General features: G+C 36.7%; 1 protein-coding gene across 2 annotated transcripts in view; it reads left to right on the forward strand.

The window, feature by feature from the left end:
* Positions 1-21,032, forward strand: part of ARFGEF1 (ADP ribosylation factor guanine nucleotide exchange factor 1) — a 147,060-nt gene that overhangs the window by 59,689 nt on the left and 66,339 nt on the right. For both annotated transcript variants that reach the window (XM_047783799.1, XM_047783800.1), the window contains exons 6-13: positions 666-942; positions 4,998-5,108; positions 11,269-11,444; positions 12,674-12,807; positions 16,967-17,201; positions 20,366-20,465; positions 20,575-20,714; positions 20,818-20,926. In XM_047783799.1, the coding sequence (XP_047639755.1) occupies positions 666-942; positions 4,998-5,108; positions 11,269-11,444; positions 12,674-12,807; positions 16,967-17,201; positions 20,366-20,465; positions 20,575-20,714; positions 20,818-20,926 (1,282 nt within the window). The remainder of the gene's footprint in view (positions 1-665; positions 943-4,997; positions 5,109-11,268; positions 11,445-12,673; positions 12,808-16,966; positions 17,202-20,365; positions 20,466-20,574; positions 20,715-20,817; positions 20,927-21,032) is intronic.

Raw genomic sequence — 21,032 nt, forward strand, 5'->3', positions numbered from 1 at the left:
GATTAGATTGCAAGTTACAGGTCATTAAAATCTTTTAATTGAAATTTATTTATTTATTTATTTATTTATTTATTTATTTTGCTTTTTAGGGATGCACCTGGGGCATATGGAGGTTCCCAGGCCAAGGGTCAAATTATAGCTATAGCTGCTGGCCACAGGCACAGTAACGCCAGATCTTAGCCACATCTGTGACCTACACCTACAGCTCATGGCAGTGCCAGATCCATAACCCACGGAGCCGGGCAAGGGATCAAACCTACATGCTTACAGATACTAGTCATTTTCATTTCCACTGAGCCATGATGTCAACTCCTCAAATTTGTTTTATAAATTCATATAATTCTGGTATTTCCATACAATCTGGAATATTACTAGGATATGAAATGCTCATATTTGATACTATAAAGTATTTATCTTTGTGGAAATTAATTCTGTGAGAATGATTCTTATTAGGTCATGAGGACCAAAAGAGACGTGTCTAAAAGCAATAAAGTGCTAAAAAAAACCCAAAAACCCTGTGATCTTGATTGTTACTGTTTTTAGGTAAATCTGCTGTTGGCAACAAACCAGTTATTATTCTACATTAGAGCTGAGCGTAACATTACCCCTCCAAATTTTAAACAACTTACTTTGCTAATAGTGGAAATTATTTTCTTTCTTTCCAGTTGCAGGAAGCCAAACAAATGGAGAAAGAAAGGCATCGACAGCACCATCATCTGTTGCAGTCTCCAGTAAGCCATCATGAGCCTGAATCACCTCAGCTTAGATATTTGCCACCTCAGACTCTTGATCCTGTATCCCAAGAACATGAAGGAGACCTTGATTCCCATATAAATGAGGTGGATAAAAGCCTTCAGGATGATACAGAGCCTGAAAATGGATCCGATATTTCCAGTGCAGAAAATGAACAGACTGAAGCTGATCAGGCAACTGCAGCCGAAAGTAATCTTTTTGAGATAGGGCTGTCGGGGTTCAGGGGTGTATGTGTTAAGGGAAGAATGTAGGAATGTGTTTTTTGGTAAAGAAATGTGGAAAGGGTAATATGACCTAGTGGATAGCAACACATTGTGGTAATCGTGGACTTTTTCTATCCTAGGTAGTAAAGTTAATTTCAGTTCAACTCATATGACATCTATTAACAATATTACGCATTCAGTTAGCATCTCATGAGCACTGTGACTTAGAGACTTGCTTTGGAGGAGAATATTACTCAAGTGGGTCATAAATGTCTATTAGCATATAGAAACTTCAATTTTCTTAAAATTAGTTCACAGCAAACAAAAGACCTATTTATTTGGTAAGGTTTTCTAGAATGTGACTGAAAATTTTAGGAAATCATTATAAGTTCACAAAATATTATTATCAAAAAAGTACTGAAATTAAATATGAAAAATCTTTTAGTAACCAACTGACATACAAAAATTTTTTTTTTTTTTTGGTCTTTTGTCTTTTGTCTTTTTTTTTTGTTGTTGTTGTTGTTGCTATTTCTTGGGCCGCTCCCGCGGCATATGGAGGTTCCCAGGCCAGGGGTTGAATCGGAGCTGTAGCCACCGGCCTACGCCAGAGCCACAGCAACGCAGGATCCGAGCTGCATCTGCAACCTACACCACAGCTCACGGCAACGCCGGATCATTAACCCACTGAGCAAGGGCAGGGACGAAACCCGCAACCTCATGGTTCCTAGTCGGATTCCTTAACCACTGCACCACGACAGGAACTCCCAAAAATTTTATTTTTATATTCTGATGTGTAATAATCATTACAAGTTATTCTCGGACAGTGTTTTTCTAAGTAAATTTATAAGAAAAAGGTTACAAGTTACAAAAATTACTTCTATGTTAAAATTTTTTTTCTCTAAAAGTAAACACATGCAGTCATTGTTTCCCCCAGATGCTATTCTCTACTCTAGCTGTTCTATGAAACTGCCAGGGAGTGGATTTCCCAGTGTGACACAACAGGATTGGCTATGTCCCTGGAGCCCTGGGACATAGATTCATTCCCCAGCCTGGCTGGCATTGCTACAGCTGTGGTGTAGGTTAAACTCTGATCCCTGGCCCAGGAACTCCATATGCTGCGAGGTGGTCAAAAAAGAAAAACAACAACAACAAAAAACTTCCAGGGAGTCTGTTCCCTTTGTTCCTCCTTAGCGTGATGTCAAATAATGATGGAAGTTCTGTTAGCTTTCTAGTGTGGTTTTATAGAACTAGGATGGTTAAGAAACTATGGCTTAGAAACAGTTCATCTGTGTTCTGTGTTTTTCCTTTGAGGAAAGACTTCTACAGTGTATTTTAAGCTCTTGATTTTTTTAACCACGTCTTTTGCATAATATAATAGTGGCAAGAACATCAATAGTGGCACGAAAAGGTAGCTTTTTACCACTTTAATAGTGCTTTAGTATTTATTTTGAAAGTGACAGTTTTGATAAACCAAGCATTCCCAGTATTCAAACTAATAGTCAGTCTATGCTGCTTAGATGATTTGCATTTTTCTAACCTACTGTTGCCAAAATTTCCCCTACTTTCACTGTAAGCTTATAAAGGAGCAGATTCAAAGGGCTGATCTCTAATAAAGTTAGAACTTTATTTATTTCTCCATTTCTTCATCCATGCATTCAGCAAACATTGATTTAGCATACTGTGTCCCAGGCACTGTGATTGGATATGGGGTTAAAAAGCTGATGAAGATGTAGCCATTGCTCTCAGGGTGCTCTTGGACTGCCTGGCGGTCCAGGCATGTATAAATGATATATAATGTGATAAATACCCTGCAAGTGGCAGGCACAAGATAATTCTGCTAAAGAGACTTAGGAAGGACTTTTGTAGAAAAAGTAATGTTTGTCTTTTTTTTTTTTCTTTTGCCTCTTCTAGGTCTGCTCCTGCAGCATATGGAGGTTCCCAGGCTAGGGGTCTAATTGGAGCTGTAGCCGCCGGCCTACACCAGAGCCACAGCAACGTGGGATCCGAGCCCACGTCTGCGTCCTACACCACAGCTCACAGCAACGCCGGATCCTTAACCCACTGAGCGAGGCCAGGGATCGAACCTGCAACCTCATGGTTCCTCGTCAAATTCGTTAGCCACTGCGCCATGACAGGAACTCCCCAGAAAAAGTAGTGTTTTAGCGGAATCTTGTTTGAATAAGGGTAGGAGTAGCTAACTAGAAAATTTAGCAAGTTTTTTTTACCAGGGGAAACAACTAAGACCCAAAGAACAGAAGCATCTACTATGTAATAGGGTACCATTGTGCATACCTTTTAGGATACAGAATTAGAAATAAGACATAATTCCTATGGCATGGTCGTGATTATTTTGGCTTTAAAGGTGTTTTGTTTTGTTTTGCTTTTTTCCTTGACAGCTGATATAAATGAAAATTCTCCCTGAGAGCCATCACATGCTCTGGAGTTAGATTATCTGCTTTGAATCACCACTCTGCCACTTATTGGCTTTGTTACTTTCAATGTAATAGTTAACTTCTCTAATCATTTCCCATGTGTAATAAATACTGTGTTACTCTGATCTATTTCTGTAAGACAGCTTATGAGGACTGACTTGATTGGTTAATCATATTATATACATGTAGTTATGTTTAAACTATTAATTTTTAGACTCTTGGTAATGTTAGCCAACCAGAGCGCAAAAAGACAAAACTTAAGAATGATGGAACATTTGTCAAGACATTTATATGTTTTTACTCCATAGAAGAATCAAAATGCTGTTGTGTTTGGATTTTATACAGTAAGATTACTGATTTGACAGTTCTTATTTATTAGATTTCTCCTATAGCAGTCAGTATCTTGTAGAATGCAGCCAACAGTAGATTGGGAGCAGTTAACAACAGGGAGGACAGACTTCTGGAAGCCAGGGTTTTTAAGTAGTGGTTCTTTATAGTAGTGTGTGGGGATGGGTGTGTAGACAGTAGCACAGTCAACAAACATGCATTATGATGCCATTTGGTGTAGGACAGTTGCCCCTGACGAGAGTGTGTCAGATCCCAAAGCATCATGAAGTGCTAATTGAGCCTTCCTGAGGTATTTTCAGCATTTCAAAAAGCCCTGTGGAAATCCTATTTTTATCTGTAATAGTCTGTACAAGCTAACTGGGAATGTCAAGTTTTATTAGTTTCTTGTATGTTGTTTAGAAGTTCTAATTGGCAGTTATATCTGTTTTTTTTTTTTTTTGTCTTTTCTCTTTGTTGTTGTTGTTGCTATTTCTTGGGCCGCTCCCGCGGCATATGGAGGTTCCCAGGCTAGGGGTCCAATCGAATCGGAGCTGTAGCCACCGGCCTACGCCAGAGCTACAGCAACGCGGGATCCGAGCCGCGTCTGCAACCTACACCACAGCTCACGGCAACGCCGGATCCTTAACCCACTGAGCAAGGGCAGGGACCGAACCCGCAACCTCATGGTTCCTAGTCGGATTCGTTAACCACTGCGCCACGACGGGAACTCCTATATCTGTTTTTGATTTCATGTTAAATTGAGGACTGAATTCTTTTTTACTGATTACATTTAGTTTTACATTGAACATGTAGTCTGTTGGGGAAGGAACAGGAAGGGCCCAGATGGTTCTTCAAGGACCTCAGTATATTAGAGGACAATGATCAATTATTATTATTGATGAGCCTAATTAATCAAAATGAGCTTTAGTTACATTTAATATTATTTGATAAGTGTGTGGGACATGTTAGAAATGTTTCATTCAGAATACTTTTAAAAGTTTGGGCTCTTAAAGGAATAATTTAGAAAACTCATTTAAGTTGAATAATCGTATAATAGCTTGTCAAATGAATCATTGTTGAAATTGACTTGAAATTATAAAATATTTTAAAATATGATTTGGTTATAAGTTTTGAAGATTTCACATGTAATTGCTTCTGGTTTCATATATATAAATGATTTTTTCTTTTATTCTTTATTTCTTGGACTTTTTTCACTATAAATGCTTAGTAAAAATTTCCAAAAGACTAAAATAATGTTCTCTTGAATTTTTCTTTTTTAAAGCATTATCTAAAAATGATATCTTATATGATGGAGAAAACCACGAGTGTGAGGAAAAGCCACAAGACATCGTACAGAGCCTTGTAGAAGAAATGGTGAACCTGGTTGTGGGAGGTAGCGTATTTGACCTGAAATTCATTGATCCTGTCTGAGGTTATTTCATCTGACTGTGGAGGCTGTTTTTATAACATGCAGAACAAAAAAGGCGCAAAAATACAAGCTCTTTCTCAAATTAGAGTGTGTGTAGAAAAAAACATATAAACATCTTTGATTATAGAAGAGTACTTCCTTTTTCTTCAGTTTCAGTTATAGTCCTTTTGTAAAGACCCACTATTTCCCACCCTATTAAAGAAAGGATTGATACCATTTCATTTTTTGGTTTTATGTTTGATGGGAGAGGGGGAAGGGTATATCCTTCATCCTCCTAAATGTGCTAAACTTAATAAACTAGAAAATGTTTAAATTGGCTTGGTTTTTAGTATTTTATATCTTTGTTGGAAAAATTTTTATTTCTTAGACCTTAATTATGACCAAGTCATAGCTAATAGAGGGTCATTTCCTATCTTATGGATTGTATTATAAAAATTTCTTAAAAGTTAGGAATTTCACTCACATTTTTCATAAGTAATAGTATTACAGATAGGATTAGATTTGAGTCCAGTCCACTGAAGCTTATTTTATTAAGCATAGTACCTTGCTACATATACTTTTAGAGGTATGTTTGAATCTACAGTTCTTGATTAAGACTAGTACTATTTCAGCTATACCTAATTTCCTTCTGTAACATCATTTCTTTTTTTTTTTTTTTTTTGTCTTTTTGCCATTTCTAGGGCCACTCCTGCGGCATATGGAGGTTCCAGGCTAGGGGTCTAATCAGAGCTGTAGCTGCCGGCCTACGCCAGAGCCACAGCAACACGGGATCCGAGCCACGTCTGCGACCTACACCACAGCTCAGGGCAATGCCAGATCCTTAACCCACTGAGCAAGGCCAGGGATTGAACCTGCAATCTCATGGTTCCTAGTCGGATTCGTTAACCACTGCACCACAATGGGAACTCCTGTAACATCATTTCTAAGAATATATTTCCTTCTTTAGTACAACCTTAGAAGGAAGTAGTCATCTGATTGCATTCTCAGTTTTTCATTCACTTTTTCATACACCAGATACTTAGGAAATGCATAAAGTTGTGTGGCACTGTAGGGAGACACAAAAGTCTATCTGAGGTAGACCATGTTCTGGAGGAGAGGAGTTCTGCAGTATAGGTGTGTAAGACTAGTCCAAGGTGTAATAAGTGTCACTAGAAAGAAATAGTTAAAATCCTCTTAACATTTAGGGAAAAAAAAAAGAATGATTATTTCTAGCTAAAATTATCCAGGAGAGGTTCATATAGGAGGAGGTAATGCTTGAGCTATATGGATTCATGTAGATATGGGATGTGTCTAATGTAGTGGGAACTCTGTTAGGTAAACTCTAGAAGAGACAGTGATTTGGGAATTGGCATGTGCTGGTTTGTCTGAAATGTAGCATATGTGGTGTCATAACAAAAAAATACAAAATAAATGGAGATCCCGTTGTTGCATAGTGGAAATGAATCTGACTAGGAACCATGAGGTTGCGGGTTCGATCCCTGGCCTCACTCAGTGGATTAAGGATCTGGCGTTGCCATGAGCTGTGGTGTAGGCTGGCAGCTGTAGCTCTGATTAGACCCCTAGCCTGGGAACCTCCATATGCTGTGGGTATGGCCCTAAAAACAAACAAACAAACAAAAACAAAACAAAAAAAACCCCCCAAAAAACCTACTTAAAAACATAAATATTACTTAAAGAGGTAGTTTGGAGCCAATCAGTGGATAGGTATAAATTTCAGGTTTATGATTTTGCACTTCATTCTAGGACAGAATAAGTTACCATCAAAGATTTTAGAACTAAGAAATGACGTAATCAGAATAATATTTTGAGAAGCTAGGTAGGGAATTAGGACATCTAGTGAAAGACCAGTGCAGTAATCTAAACCTAAATAGGACATTAACAGTGGAAATGGAGAAGAAAAAGTGAATGAGAAGAGAAATGAAAGATGTTGAGTTAAGAAGAGTTTGCATTTGTTGAAATCTAGGTGAAAGAGAAAATAAGGATGTCAGAAATCCCTGCAGTTACCTCAAGACTTGGTAATTCATTAGAAGGACTCAAGGGACTTATCATATATATATAGTTATACTCACCACTGTGATTTATTACTTGTCAAGGTCCAAGGCAAATTGATGATTTTTTCATCAAAGGGAAAAGATGTTTGGGGCAAAGTCTGGACGAAGTCAAATGCTCACTTCCAGGAGTCCTCGCCCAGTGAAGTTATACTTAACTCTTCAAGCACTGAATTGTGAAGTGCTGTCTACCAGGGCAGCTCTTTAGAGACTGAGAGCCCAAAGCTTTTACTGGGGGCTGGTTACATAGGCATCCTCTATCTGCATATACCAAAATTCCCGATTCTCACAGGAAAAGCTGGTATTTGCAGAAACCACATCATTTGTACAAACTGTTGAGGCACAGGTGAGCCACCCTTACCAGTTCTAGGAATAGTGAGAATCCTCCCAACATGTGAGTTCCGAGTTCCCAGCCAAGGGCCAAGCTTGTAAGCAGACCTTTCTAAGAATAGGCGGTGTCAGGCCTGCTCTGTTAGCTCTTTCTGCAGGTAGTCTCCCAGTTTTTGAGCCTAAGTGGCTAAGTGGGTGGCAGTACTATTGATAGAATTGTTGGAGTAGATTGTAAATTGGCTTGGGGAGGAAGGTAACTAATTTTTATTTCAACGTACTGAATTTGACCTTCATATGTGTCATTCATGTGAAAATGTTTATGAAAAATATAATGGAAATATGGAACTCTGGCCGAAGAGACATCAAGGCAGGTACAATAGGTCATTCTGTTAAAATTAGTAATTGAAGTAGATTACCAAATGGGAAAAAGCATAGAAGTTAAAGAAGAGAGCCCGATGAGTTCCCATTGTGGCTCAGTGGAAAGGAACCTGACTGGTGTCATGAGGATGAGGGTTCAGTCCCTGACCCCACTCAGTGGGTTAAAAGGATCTTGTATTGCCGTTGAGCTGTGGTACACGTCGCAGATGCGGCTTAGATCTGGCTTTGCTGTGACATAGGCTGGCAGCTGTAGCTCTGATTCATCCTCTAGCCTGGGAACTTGTATATGCTGTGGGTATAGCGCCCCCCCCCAAAAAAAGAGAGAGAGCATGATCTTGGGGAGTATGAATTTTTTTCCTAAAAACCATAAACTTATAATGAGGGAAAAAATAAAGAGCACTAGGTTCTCATATAGTCTTTAAAAATCTCATAATGCATAAGAGGGGTTGGCAAATTGTGTTCCATGAACCAAATTTGGCCCATGGTCTATTTTTGTAAATAAAGTTTTATTGGAACACAGCCATGCTCATTTGTTTATGTATTGCCTATAGTGGCTGCCTTTAGCCTACAGAAGTAAAGTTGAGCAGTTGCAACAAAGATCATATGGCCCACAAAGCTTAAAATGTTTACTATCTGGCCCTTTAAAAAAAACAAATGCCAGAGTTCCGGTTGTGGCTCGTCAGGTTCAGAACCCAACCTAGTATCCATGAGGATGTGGGTTCGATCCCTGGCCTCGCTCAGTGGGTTAAGGATCTGGCATTGTCTCAGACAGCATGGATCCCGCATGGCTGTGGTGTGGGCCTGAAGCTGCTATTCAACCCCTAGCCTGGGAACTTCCACATGCTGCAGGTGTGGCCTAAAAAGCAAAAAAATAAAATAAAATAGAAGTCTGCACTTAATGTTTAGAGGGCAATTAAAGGAGACAATGCGAAGAATGCTAATAAATATTAAGTACTTTTTAAGGTATCCCCAATGATTTTATGTGCTTTATTTGTGTTTATTCATTTAATACTTCCCAAACTCTGGGATGTTAAGATACTGTTATGATTCCCTTTTTTGTAATTGAGAAAATTGAAGCACTGAGAGATTAACTTGTAGGAAGTGGCAAAGACTTCAACCGAAAAATGTTTAGCTTCAAAGCCTGAAAATGAAATCAGAGAATGCTTTCAATTCCTTTCCTAAAAAGGACAGTATTATCAATGAATATTGATTATTCCTTTAGAAATCTGACTTTAAAAAGAAGAATGGATATTAGCTAATGTGTGACAAAGTTGAAGGAAGATTGTCTTTATAATGAAAAGATTTGAGTATGTTTGTCAAGTATTGGGGAGGATCCAGTCATGTGCACAGATTGAAAATGTAGCATTCAGGGGAGGAAGATAGTACTGAAGGCAAGAAGTGGTGGATTTGAGGGTGAGTTGTTCAGCTTAGAAACATAATGGAATATTTTTCCCCTGAAATAAGAGGAAGAAAAAGATGATTATTGACATCAAGGAACTTGATGGTGGGGTGAGGAAGCCTATGTTAAATTATCTACTTTGCTAAGTAGAAGGTAGAAGTTATTTATTAAGGGAAGATGAATTGGGGCAGTGGAAAGAGATATAATTGGGTACAGAGAAAAAAGGTTTGGAATAAGTGCTTTGGGGAACAGTTAGCAATTTCTGCTATTCATTATTAAGCTTTTTGTGACTTCTTCCAGAAAGTATATATGTATAAGCCTACTCGACATGTATATGGAAAGCTACAGTAGTGTTTAGTGTGTCAGACATCAGTGTAGTATGAGGTACACTCCTTTTATTACTCTAATCATTGAAAAAATTGGGCACATGTTATCCATTATCTGCAAAATTAAATTTTTTTTTTGTCTTTTTGTGATTTTTTGGGCCGTTCCCACGGCACATGGAGGTTCCCAGGCTAGGGGTCGAATCGGAGCTGCAGCCACTGGCCTACGCCAGAAACACAGCAACTCGGGATCCTTAACCCACTGAGCAAGGGCAGGGATTGAACCCGCAACCTCATGGTTCCTAGTCGGATTTGTTAACCACTGAACCACAACAGAAACTCCATTATCTGCAAAATTAATAATAGCTACCACTTATCGAAAACCAATTATGTGTTCTTTGTGTGTTGTGTATGTGTTTTGATGATTCCTCATAATCTTTGTTGGTTATGATGAAAACAAGGCAAAAGAAGGTAAAAAAACGTATCTAGCTAAATAGTAGAGACATGATTGAAACGGGGGTTTTTCATTTTCCAAAATCTTTGCTCCTTCTAGTACATTTTATATCCCTCATATGCTAGCATCAAATTTCCTTTAATTGGGAGCTTTAAAGGAGCAGTTTCCTGTCAGATAGCTACTGAGTTATGTCCACAGACATGTATGTGTTCCTTTTTTAGAGTAACATACATTACACTTAGAGTAGTTCTAAAACTTGGTATTATTTGCATTATCTATGTTTATTCTACTGGGAGTCATTTATTTCTGTGTTTATTAATTACCAGAATTACTCAGAGTGACACTGAAGAATATTCGGGGTATAGGCCATTCCATAGTTGTATTCCAAAGAATATATGTTATTAGAGGTATTAATTAACTGTAAAGAGGGGCAGGGGGTCTCATGGTAAAATAAATTTTGGAAATACTGCATGTTGTATGTCATCTTTAGAGGACTCCAAACACATTAACAAATTAAAGGCTATAATAAACCTATTTTCCATCATTTCCTTAATGTATTTGAAAGTGGGATTTGGGCGGTAAGAATTTCTTTAAATATCTTACAGGCATTAGCATTCACTAGAACTCAGCTTAGTAAATGCTAATATAGACTTAAAGTAAGCTTCTGTTTTGGCACATTCTGGTTAGTGTTTCATTGCTAGAACTACTTAAGGATCATCTTTGGATGTATTCCAAATGCATACTTACTAGTAAGTATGCTAACCTTTAAATGATGCCAATATATCTTACTTCACATTGCTTTTCTGCCACTGTTGCATTTTATTCTTTCATTTTATTTTATGGTTTTTGCTTTTTATGGCCACACCTGAGGCATATGGAAGTCCCCAGGCTAGGGGTCTAATCGGAGCTATAGCTGCCGGTTTACACCACAGCCGCAGCAACGCAGGATCCAAGCTGTGATTGCCACCTACACCACAGCTCACAGCAGCCGACGAATGCTCGATTCCTGGCCTTGCTCAGCAACCCACTGAGCAAGGCCAGGAATCAAACCTGCATCCGCATGGATACTAGTTGAATTTGTTTCCACCGAACAACAATGGGAACTCCCTGTTACATTTTAAAGAGTCTCTGCTTTTTTAATGCACTTGAGTTAAGTCGAATTTGTTTGCATGTTTTTATTCTCACGTTGTAGATACGGGAGAAAGGACTACCATAAATGCAAGCGCAGATGGCAACATTGGAACCATAGAGGATGGTAGCGACAGTGAAAATATTCAAGCAAATGGAATTCCAGGAACACCAATTTCTGTTGCATATACACCGTCCTTACCTGATGACAGATTGTCTGTCTCTTCCAATGATACTCAGGTAGAAATAGAGGGGAAAATTCTCTTAATCTTACGAATTGATAGGCTGCCAACAACCCCTTGTGGTGAATATATCTAGTTGATAATGCTGGCTGATTTCAGTTTAAGGAAATAAAAACTTGGGTTTTGTTTTGTTTTGTTTTGTTTTTTCATTGATATAACTCAGAGCAGTTTATTCCCTTAAAATGTTGATAGCTGAATTTCCAATCCTAAGATGTGTCTCATATATGTTCACATCTTGCCTACATCTTCCCCCTCCACTGAAGTTACATTTAAAAAGAGCATTGTTATCACATAGGATAATTCTGGTACACTGTAGGAGGAGAAAGAACTTTTATAATCTATAGAACTTCATCTTAGCTTTTGTTCAGGGCTGCAGTGAAATCCATACTATGGTAGTGATAGGTCCTCACATCCTTCCTACCCTTTATTTTGTACATCTTTTCCTTATCTTTGTAGATAAGGGAGTCCTACCCTTAAAAAATCATTGTCCCATACATGGGGGTAAGTTTTCTTAGCCTTTGTTGACCTGTATCAATTAACAGCTTTTTTTTTTTTTTTTTTTTTGGTAAGGGCCATACCTGCAGCATGTGGAACTTCCCAGGCCAGGGGATGAATCAGAGCTGCAACTGCCAGCCACAGCAACACCAGACCCAAGCTCCATCCTTGACCTATACTGTGCTTTCGGCAACACTGGATCCATAACCCACTGAGCGAGACCAGGGATCAAACCTGCATCCTCATGGATGCTAATTGGGTTTGTTAACTGCTGAGCCACAAAGGAACTCCATAGTTAATAGCTTTTAAACTCTGCCTTCACAGTCTTTATTGTTTATTTCTATCTGCACAGATTAAATAAAAAATGAAATAGAACAAAACATTGAGTGACAGGTAGTGGAAATCATAGTTTAGGCTATAGTTGAGGTGTCTTGTTGGGGCATGATGTGCTAGTTTTTGTTAAGTAATAGTATGAGCTGAATTTTTTATTTTTTAAAATTTTAAAAAGTTTGATGGCAAAGACAATTTTTTAAAAGAAGGCATTTGTAAGGTATTTATTGTTGAGGATGGGAGTGGCTTGTCATAGTAAAGAAAAGCAATGTGGCAGATTCCTCATCTAGTTTCCCTTCTAATAGAATCGCACATATCCTGAATTGAATAAAATATATACAAGGCTGAAATGATTTTGCACTGGCAAATGTCTTTATTTACATGATGTGTTCACTTGTTTAGGAATCTGGAAATTCTTCAGGACCTTCACCTGGTGCTAAGTTTTCCCATATTTTACAAAAGGATGCCTTTCTAGTATTCAGGTCATTGTGTAAACTGTCAATGAAACCACTGTCAGATGGACCACCAGATCCAAAGTAAGTCCTTAGCTGTTCTCCCCCACAAATGGAGGTTTTTAAGCTTAAAACTTACTCTAAGACAGTCTTTGGATTTTGTTTTGTTCTTTGTGTCTTTCAGGGCCTTCAAAAATATATTTTAGGATTATTTTACTTTTTAAAAAATGTGTTAAAAAATAGTAAGTTTCAAAGTGCTAGAATAGATACCTTACGCTATTTTCCAAAGCACACCAACAACGTTATATACTTGTGCCTGGTACAGAGTAGGTGCTTAAGAAGTACTGAATGACTGGATGAATTATTATTTTGACATTGTAAATAGCATTGGAACTAATATAGCTCTGTTACATGTAGCCTCATGCTAGGCTTCTGAAAGCTGCCAGTTGAAAGGAAATAAAACCTAAAAGAAATAAATTTTAAAGAGTCATAATGAAAGGTAAATATTTATTAAGGTCTGTAAAATGCTTAAAGATAGTTACTTTCTCCTGTGAGGAGCAGGAAATACTTTAAGATAGAGTCACTTGTCAGATTACTATCAAATATTTTAGTTTAAACTGTAGATAAGTATAGGTGCCATTTTTGTAAGTCATAAATTGACAAATATCTTTCAATTTAAATGATTCTTGTGCAGCTAATTCCTACTTTAGATTGAGTTTGGGAGTTATTAGAGAGGCCTGCCCCTCTGATGTTGTAGCATGATATATTATATAGCATGTCAATTTTAGGAGAACTTTCTGGAGAAAGAAGGCTTAAAGGCTTGAGTGACTTGGAGAAAGGGATATTGAAGTAGGGGGGAATTCATTTAAAAAATTCTAGAGCATTTCAGTTTCTAAGTGTCAACTGAGAAGGAAGACTGCAGACAGTTACTATAAAAACTAAGTTTTGGGAAACCACATTTGTTGTATCTTCTACAGCTTTGTTTTATTTTGTCACATTGTACTGATTCAGTAAGAAACATCTTTTAGGCCTGTAAACCTAAAACACTAAAATCTTTTTAGGCCCAAATCCTGAGAGTCAGAAATAAAATTTATTGATTCTTCTGTATTTTGAAAATACAAACGCCATAGAAAAAGGATTAAGGTTTTTCAGATTACAGAATAAACTTGATTATATCCTACATACTTTATAAGACTGTATTTTTTTTTTTTTTGGTTGGTTGTTTTGTTTTTTGCCATTTCTTGGGCTGCTCCCACGGCATATGGAGGTTCCCAGGCTAGGGGCCTAATTGGAGCTGTAGCCACCGGCCTATGCCAGAGCCACAGCAGTGCTGATCCGAGCCGCGTCTGAGACCCACACCATAGCTCACGGCAATGCCGGATCCTTAACCCACTGAGCAAGGCCAGGGATCGAACCCGCAACCTCATGGTTCCCAGTCGGATTCGTTAATCACTGCGCCACCATGGGAACTCCAAGACTGTATTTTAAATTTTTTCAATTTCTCATTTTCATTATGGTGGGGAAATGACAGTTTTGACATCTCATTTTGATTGATGAAAACTTTTTTTTGCTTTTTTTGTCTTTTTGCCTTTTCTAGGGCTGCTCCCGCAGCATATGGAGGTTCCCAGGCTAGGGGTCTAATTGGAGCTGTGGCCACCGGCCTACATCAGAGCCACAGCAACATGGGATCCGGGCCAAGTCTGCGACCTACACCACAGCTCATGGCAATGCGGGATCCTTAACCCACTGAGCGAGGCCAGGCATGCAACCTTATGGTTCCTAGTTGGATTCGTTAACCACTGCACCACGAAGGGAACTCCGAAAACCTATGTTAAGGAGAAAATAACTTAAGAATTTAGCCTTAGTGCTGAAGGCCGTTTTGGCATGATTTTAAGATGTTATTGACTTTTTTTTACATAAAAGACAGTGTTTATTTTTCACAAATTTTCCAGAAAATAGAAAAAAAAGAGGAAACTCTCCTATTTCATTTTATGAGGTCAACATAATCTTACTACCAAAACCCTTGGTTCATCAAGAGCATCATCAGAAAGGAAAAACTATAGGCCAATAGTATTCATAAATATAGATGCAAAAATCTTAAACACAGCAATCAAAACCAAGCAGTGTGGCTGTCTTTGCATATTATTTTTTAACAAAGATGTTGCTGACCTTAAAAGCCTCAGGTACTTAGTTTTCCCACATTAAATATTTAATATTACAAAAGATTAATATGGGGAATAATGTAAATTATCTTCCTCTGTAATGGGCTTAGGTCATATATTAGGAAACTTCTTTTTTCAAAATACGTGGTTTTCTATCTTGAATGATTTTTTTTTGCCAAAATTAATGAGCTTTTACGGTTATATAATTTCCTTTTTTGTATTTGCTTTTTTGACCTTGCTAAGATGATGATCCATTTAAGCTTGAATCATGATTTGAAACTGCCCCATGAAAAACTGCAGATCTGTAATTTCCAGCTTCTTTTGCCTATCAGAAGTATAATTTATTGTGTTATAAGACAATCATTTGTTCATTTCTTCACTGAGTAATGCCTTATACTTAATGTTTAGATGAGTTCATAAATAAATCCATTAGTTATTTTGAGCACATACAAGCAAGGCATTTTGTTAGATGCTGGGCATACAAAGATAAAACATTTAGTGAAACTCATGTGTTAGAGAATGGTAAGCTGCAGGTTTTAGATACTTCTGGAATTGAGCAAAAAGGGTGTGAGCAAGAGTAGAAAGTAGCAGTAGTGTTTAAGGCTCAGAAGGGCTCAGCATGAAGGGGGGAAGTACATGGCCTACTTAGTATTTTTCTGTAACTATGCAAAATCTTACCTCTTTCTGTTTCTGACTTTTTGTTGTTACTGTTGTTGTAATACTGTATTTGCTGCACATATGTATTCTTAAATTCAGAGGCATAGCCATCTTGGAAAGCTATCTATATATTAATGAGCCATGATATTACTGGTTCCAATTTTATTTTAAAAATGCCAGTATTTTTGTGATTTCTGTTTACATAAAATTAAATATTCCTTATTAGAGTTTTAGGTCCTTCAATTACTTGACACTTATAACCATAAGATTTTTAGGTAGAAATCAAGAGCAATTAAGTTTACTATATGTTATAAATGTGACCGAGTACTGTTTGGAAGAAATAGAGAACCAACCACTAGAGCATTTAAATATTGCCTGGAATCAGTCTCCTTGGGCTCTTGTGTGTAAGTAAGAAGCCTCTTTAAATAGGGAAAAATTATATTTGTGAAATCTGATAATTAAAATTCTAGATTGTGATCAGAAGCATGACACAGTATATTGATCAGAAAACTAAAATTTTTAAGCTGGAGTGTATTTTTCAGCTTTTCAATGTAAAAGTATTTGGAAAGATGGGTAAGCTATTTAAAGGTATAAGTATTCTAAAATCCTCTTTGTGCTTATTTTTTTTCCCAAAAGAGTTAAATTTTTGTTCCAAAGGAGTGAAAAAGTAAGCTTGAAGCAATGCTTTAACTTGTTAATGCACCAAAACTTTTATTAGTCCTTAGGTTTTTTAAGTAGCATAACTAGGAAAAAAAAGTACATTGAAACCTATTTATACTAAATATATCCCTTAATCTAAGTTCATGATGCTAGAAAAAAGTGAAATATACTTGTAGAAGAATGGAATGAAGCATAAATCTTTAATTTTTTTTTCTTGTCCAGAGGAACAGTAGGTTGATGTTAAACATGTGTAAATGATTGTTTTCCCATTTTAAAAGCTTGTGAGGATTTTCCATTGTGGCTTAGCAGAAGCCAGCCAACTAGTATCCATGAGGATGTAGTTTGAATCCTGGCCTCGCTCAGTGGATCAGGGATCTGGCGCTGCTGTGAGCTGTGGTGTAGGTCACAGGCGCAGCTTGGGTCCCACATTGCTGTGGCTGTGGTGTAGCCTGGCAGTTGAGTTATAGCTGTGATTTGACCCCTAGCGGGGAACTTCCATATGCCTTGGGTGCGGTCCTAAAAAGCAAAAAAGAAAAAAAATGGTTTGGGAAATTATGAGGTAGAAGAGAACATCAATGGAACTACCTAGTATTAGTGGCTAAGCCTATTCATGTACTATACTACTTTTATGTCGTAGAGTTTTATGTTCTTCTGCATGTAAAGGATTGTGAAATTATGTGGTACAGGAATTATCTTTGGATCAACTTGTTATTACCATAATGCTAAACTTGTCCTCATACTCTGCCGTCTTTTTTGTATTTTAGGTCTCATGAGTTACGATCCAAGATTCTTTCGTTGCAGTTACTTCTATCCATTCTGCAGAATGCCGGACCTATTTTCAGGACAAATGAGATGTTTATTAATGCAATTAAGCAGTATCTGTGTGTTGCACTCTCAAAAAATGGAGTTTCATCTGTTCCAGAGGTTTTTGAGCTTTCTCTTTCCATATTTCTTACTTTGTTGTCAAACTTCAAGACGCATCTGAAGATGCAGATTGAGGTATGTTTTGCATATAGGCATTATTGGATTTTTCCGTTGTTTCATGTTAAACCATGTTATTAATACACTGGAAAGTTTTTCAGAATGTGAAATAGTATTTGTGTATTTCATGTAACATGTGCTTACAGAGTACTGAGTGGTAGATAAGTACTAAGAATGCATAATCAAATTAAGACCTAGGTCCTGCCTTCAAGGAATTTATAGTAATGGAATGATTTTAATTGTCTTGAATTAAATCAGTCTTCACAGTTACTTTAATATTGTATATATGGTATGTAATAGTGAATTTGGTTATTTTAAGAAATACAGGGTTTTGAACCATTTAAGATTTGGGGTTTTAAAGAGGTGATGGAGAGAGGAGTTACCTTTGGGGGGTAATTTTTTTTTTCCCCAGTGTACCTCTCATGTTCCTCAAGTTTTCTCTTAACATCTTTGGAAATAGGATAACAGTTATATTGTTCTAAAGTATTTCCAGAGACTTAGCAAAATGATTAGGAAATCTCCCAACCATATATGCACATATTATACCAATTCATCATCTTTTGTTTTTACCTTCAGATAATTCAATATTTAAAAACAGTTCTTTGTGTTTTACTGATTTAATGGATTTTTTTTCCCCCAGCTTGTCTTTTGTTAAAGTATTGTTTTGGTTGGAACATTGTATATTTTAGAAATATTCACTTTTATTCTAGTGAACTTTCACCTTCATATGTTTGATACGATATGCAGGTTACATTTTAACTTTAATTTTTATGTTTAGTCCTAACTCAAGGCTGATAATGCTTTAGCTCACATAAGGGGTAAATTACTACTTTCCTGGAATTTTGATATTATCCTTTATTATACCTGTTCTATAGTATCTATTAAAATTCATGTAGAACTAATGTTATGGGAATGAGACAGAGTAAAGCCTTGGTATTTTAAGTGAAAAGTTTTAAAATTTGGGTCATGTTTTTGGACAGGAAACAATTTCTGGTGCATATATGTTGTCAGTTTTTAATTTTGCCATATGTCTGTTAAAATAATGCAAGGCAAAACTAGAAAGTTACTATTTTTAGATAATTTTTTCTTGTTATCTTTAGGAACTACAAATAAAAGACTTTAAAAACAGCTTTTGGAACTTTTTCTTGTGTAACAAGCCAAAAGTGTTTCACTCTCCATTGTCCCTTATGGAGAGATTATGAGGATAAAATAAGATAAGTATAGATATGCTTTTGAAAGTACTGAACACATTCAGATGCAAGATGAGCTGTGTTCCACTTGGAGAAAACCCAATATACGAATAGCTAAATTTGCAAAAACAAAATTGAGAGTGTTGTTACACGAAGATTTATTTTATGAGAATATTCACTTGAGAGTTTTTATGCTGTGGTTTTTTGTTGAATATTAACATATATGTCAGACAATACAGTTTATACAGTTTTTCAAAAGAATATTGCGTGAAGACAGAGTGCTTGTGGTGGAACTGTCATTCTACATGCATTACACTCTAAGTGTTCTCTAAATCTGTAAAAAGTTTTTTTTTTCTAGAGCTCCTATTGATAGGCCCAGTGTATTAAATTACCATGATTGGCTTTTGCTTATTAGTGCAGTTTGATCAGTTTGATAACCGTTAGACAGTATCTGAAGTCCCCCCCTCTTCTTTTTCCAAATTTGTGTTTTTTATTTATTCCGTAAATCAGAGACTTTCAGTCTTTTGATCCATGGTACATTAGAGTTTCTGATCTTTTCATGGTACACTTCAGAAGAAATACCTAACAATTCCATATACTAAGCATTTAGGTCCAAACAAACAACAAGTATTTTTCTTAACAACGAAATCTCCATTTGCTTGGGGGTCAGTGGTAGAGAGCACACATTCAATTCAAAGCAGAAGTGCTTTTATTTTGTTCTTAAATAGTCAGCAGTTACTGACTACTGAAATGTATGAGCCTAAAGGACACTCTACAACTTCTCAGGCCTTGAAATCAAATTGGACACTACCACCCTCATTCCTAAATTGATTTTCATGTAGGACCTGTTGCTTATCATAGCAACCACTAAAACCTAGGTTTGTAGAAATAATGATGTCATTGAAAGGCATGTAGTGTGATTAATTGATGTTGAAACTGAACAGTCTTTTGAAGTATCCAACAGATGTATTTCCCTCTGAATTTTCCCTCAGAAATTCTCATGGCATCCCCCTGAGTTTGCTGTACCATTCTGGGGTGCCTTGGTGCAGCGTTTGGGAACTGTGGCCATAAATATGTACTGAATGCCTACTGTATGCCATGCATTGTAGACACGGTGCTTAACAAGAAGGACCTTGTCTCCATCCTCTTAGAGCTTACAGTCTTACAGGAAATACTGACATTAGGCAAGTAAGAGAAATGTGTTGAATTTTGCGAAAGAAAAGCATATTACAAGGGTACCTCACCCATTTTGGGGGTAAATAGTCTTAAATTATGAATAAAAGTTTTTTGGATCCATAGTACATACATGTTCCATAAGTGTTCTAATGTTTTAAGTTTTTCACTCATCCCTTCTTAAGTTACCATCACTTTTCCAAAATAAATTTGAATCTGAAAATTTTTAGCTCTTAAATTGAAATTTATTTAATTAGGTTGGGTAATTCTTTGTGCTCAACATTACTTGGTGTAGTTTGTAGTTTTTGGACAATAGAAGTTTGCACTTGTGTGAGTAATTATAAAAGTATAACAGTATATGAGAATTAGATCCCTTTTATTGTGTAGATTCCAGCATCAATTACTTTTAAATCTAGGAACACTTAGGCTTGCCCAGTACTATAATGTCTGAAAAATATAAATGATGAACAGAATATAGTTTATTCTCTGTGGGGGATTAATACATGAAATAGGAGTTAATTAGTTTTGCAAATGTTTTTGAGAAATAATCTCCCAGAAGAACTCCAAATTTTTTGCAGATTCTTTTGTAGTGGCTGTGTGATAACAAAACTACAATGTGAAGTGCATTTCTTTTACTGGAAGGGCCAGTGTAAGTGACCCACCCAATTTAAGGCCTGACATTTTAGAAATGAACTCAAAAGGAATTGAACTGTAGGAAGTTGAGTTCTGATTTTTGCTCTACAGCATTGGGATATTTAAAAAGTGATCACATACATGAATTACAAACAGTATTTTAAACAGGAGTTTTTCTAATCACAGGTGTTCTTTAAAGAAATTTTCCTATACATTTTGGAAACTTCTACCAGCTCATTTGACCACAAATGGATGGTTATTCAGACATTGACAAGAATTTGTGCAGGTACTTAAAAGTATCCTTCTTTATTATCTTTCTTATTATGAGATAATTAAAAGGCCAAGTATTTTCATATAACTAGGTGGCTTTTGTTAAAATTAACCTGTTGTTACAGATGCTCAGAGTGTGGTGGATATTTATGTAAACTATGATTGTGACCTAAATGCAGCAAACATATTTGAAAGATTAGTAAATGATCTATCAAAAATTGCACAAGGACGAGGCAGTCAAGAACTTGGTATGAGTAATATTCAGGTAAGAACTTTAAGAACATTTTCAGCTTTGAACTTTGCCAGGAAAGAGCTATGTGTTTTCCTTAAAAGATTTTTAAAAATTCTTTTCATGAATTATTTTGTAGGAACTGAGCCTGAGGAAGAAAGGTTTAGAATGCTTAGTGTCAATTTTGAAGTGTATGGTTGAATGGAGTAAGGATCAGTATGTGAATCCCAACTCTCAGACAACTCTTGGTAAGGTGACATTTGAGTATAATCTTTGTCATTTATGTAAATGACACTTGGGAGCATAGTTGCAGATGCTGTTAAGCCAGTTTCATGACATCTTTATTCATTTAGC

This window comes from Phacochoerus africanus, chromosome 6, assembly GCF_016906955.1.
Source record: "Phacochoerus africanus isolate WHEZ1 chromosome 6, ROS_Pafr_v1, whole genome shotgun sequence".
NCBI classification, from domain to species: domain Eukaryota; kingdom Metazoa; phylum Chordata; class Mammalia; order Artiodactyla; family Suidae; genus Phacochoerus; species Phacochoerus africanus.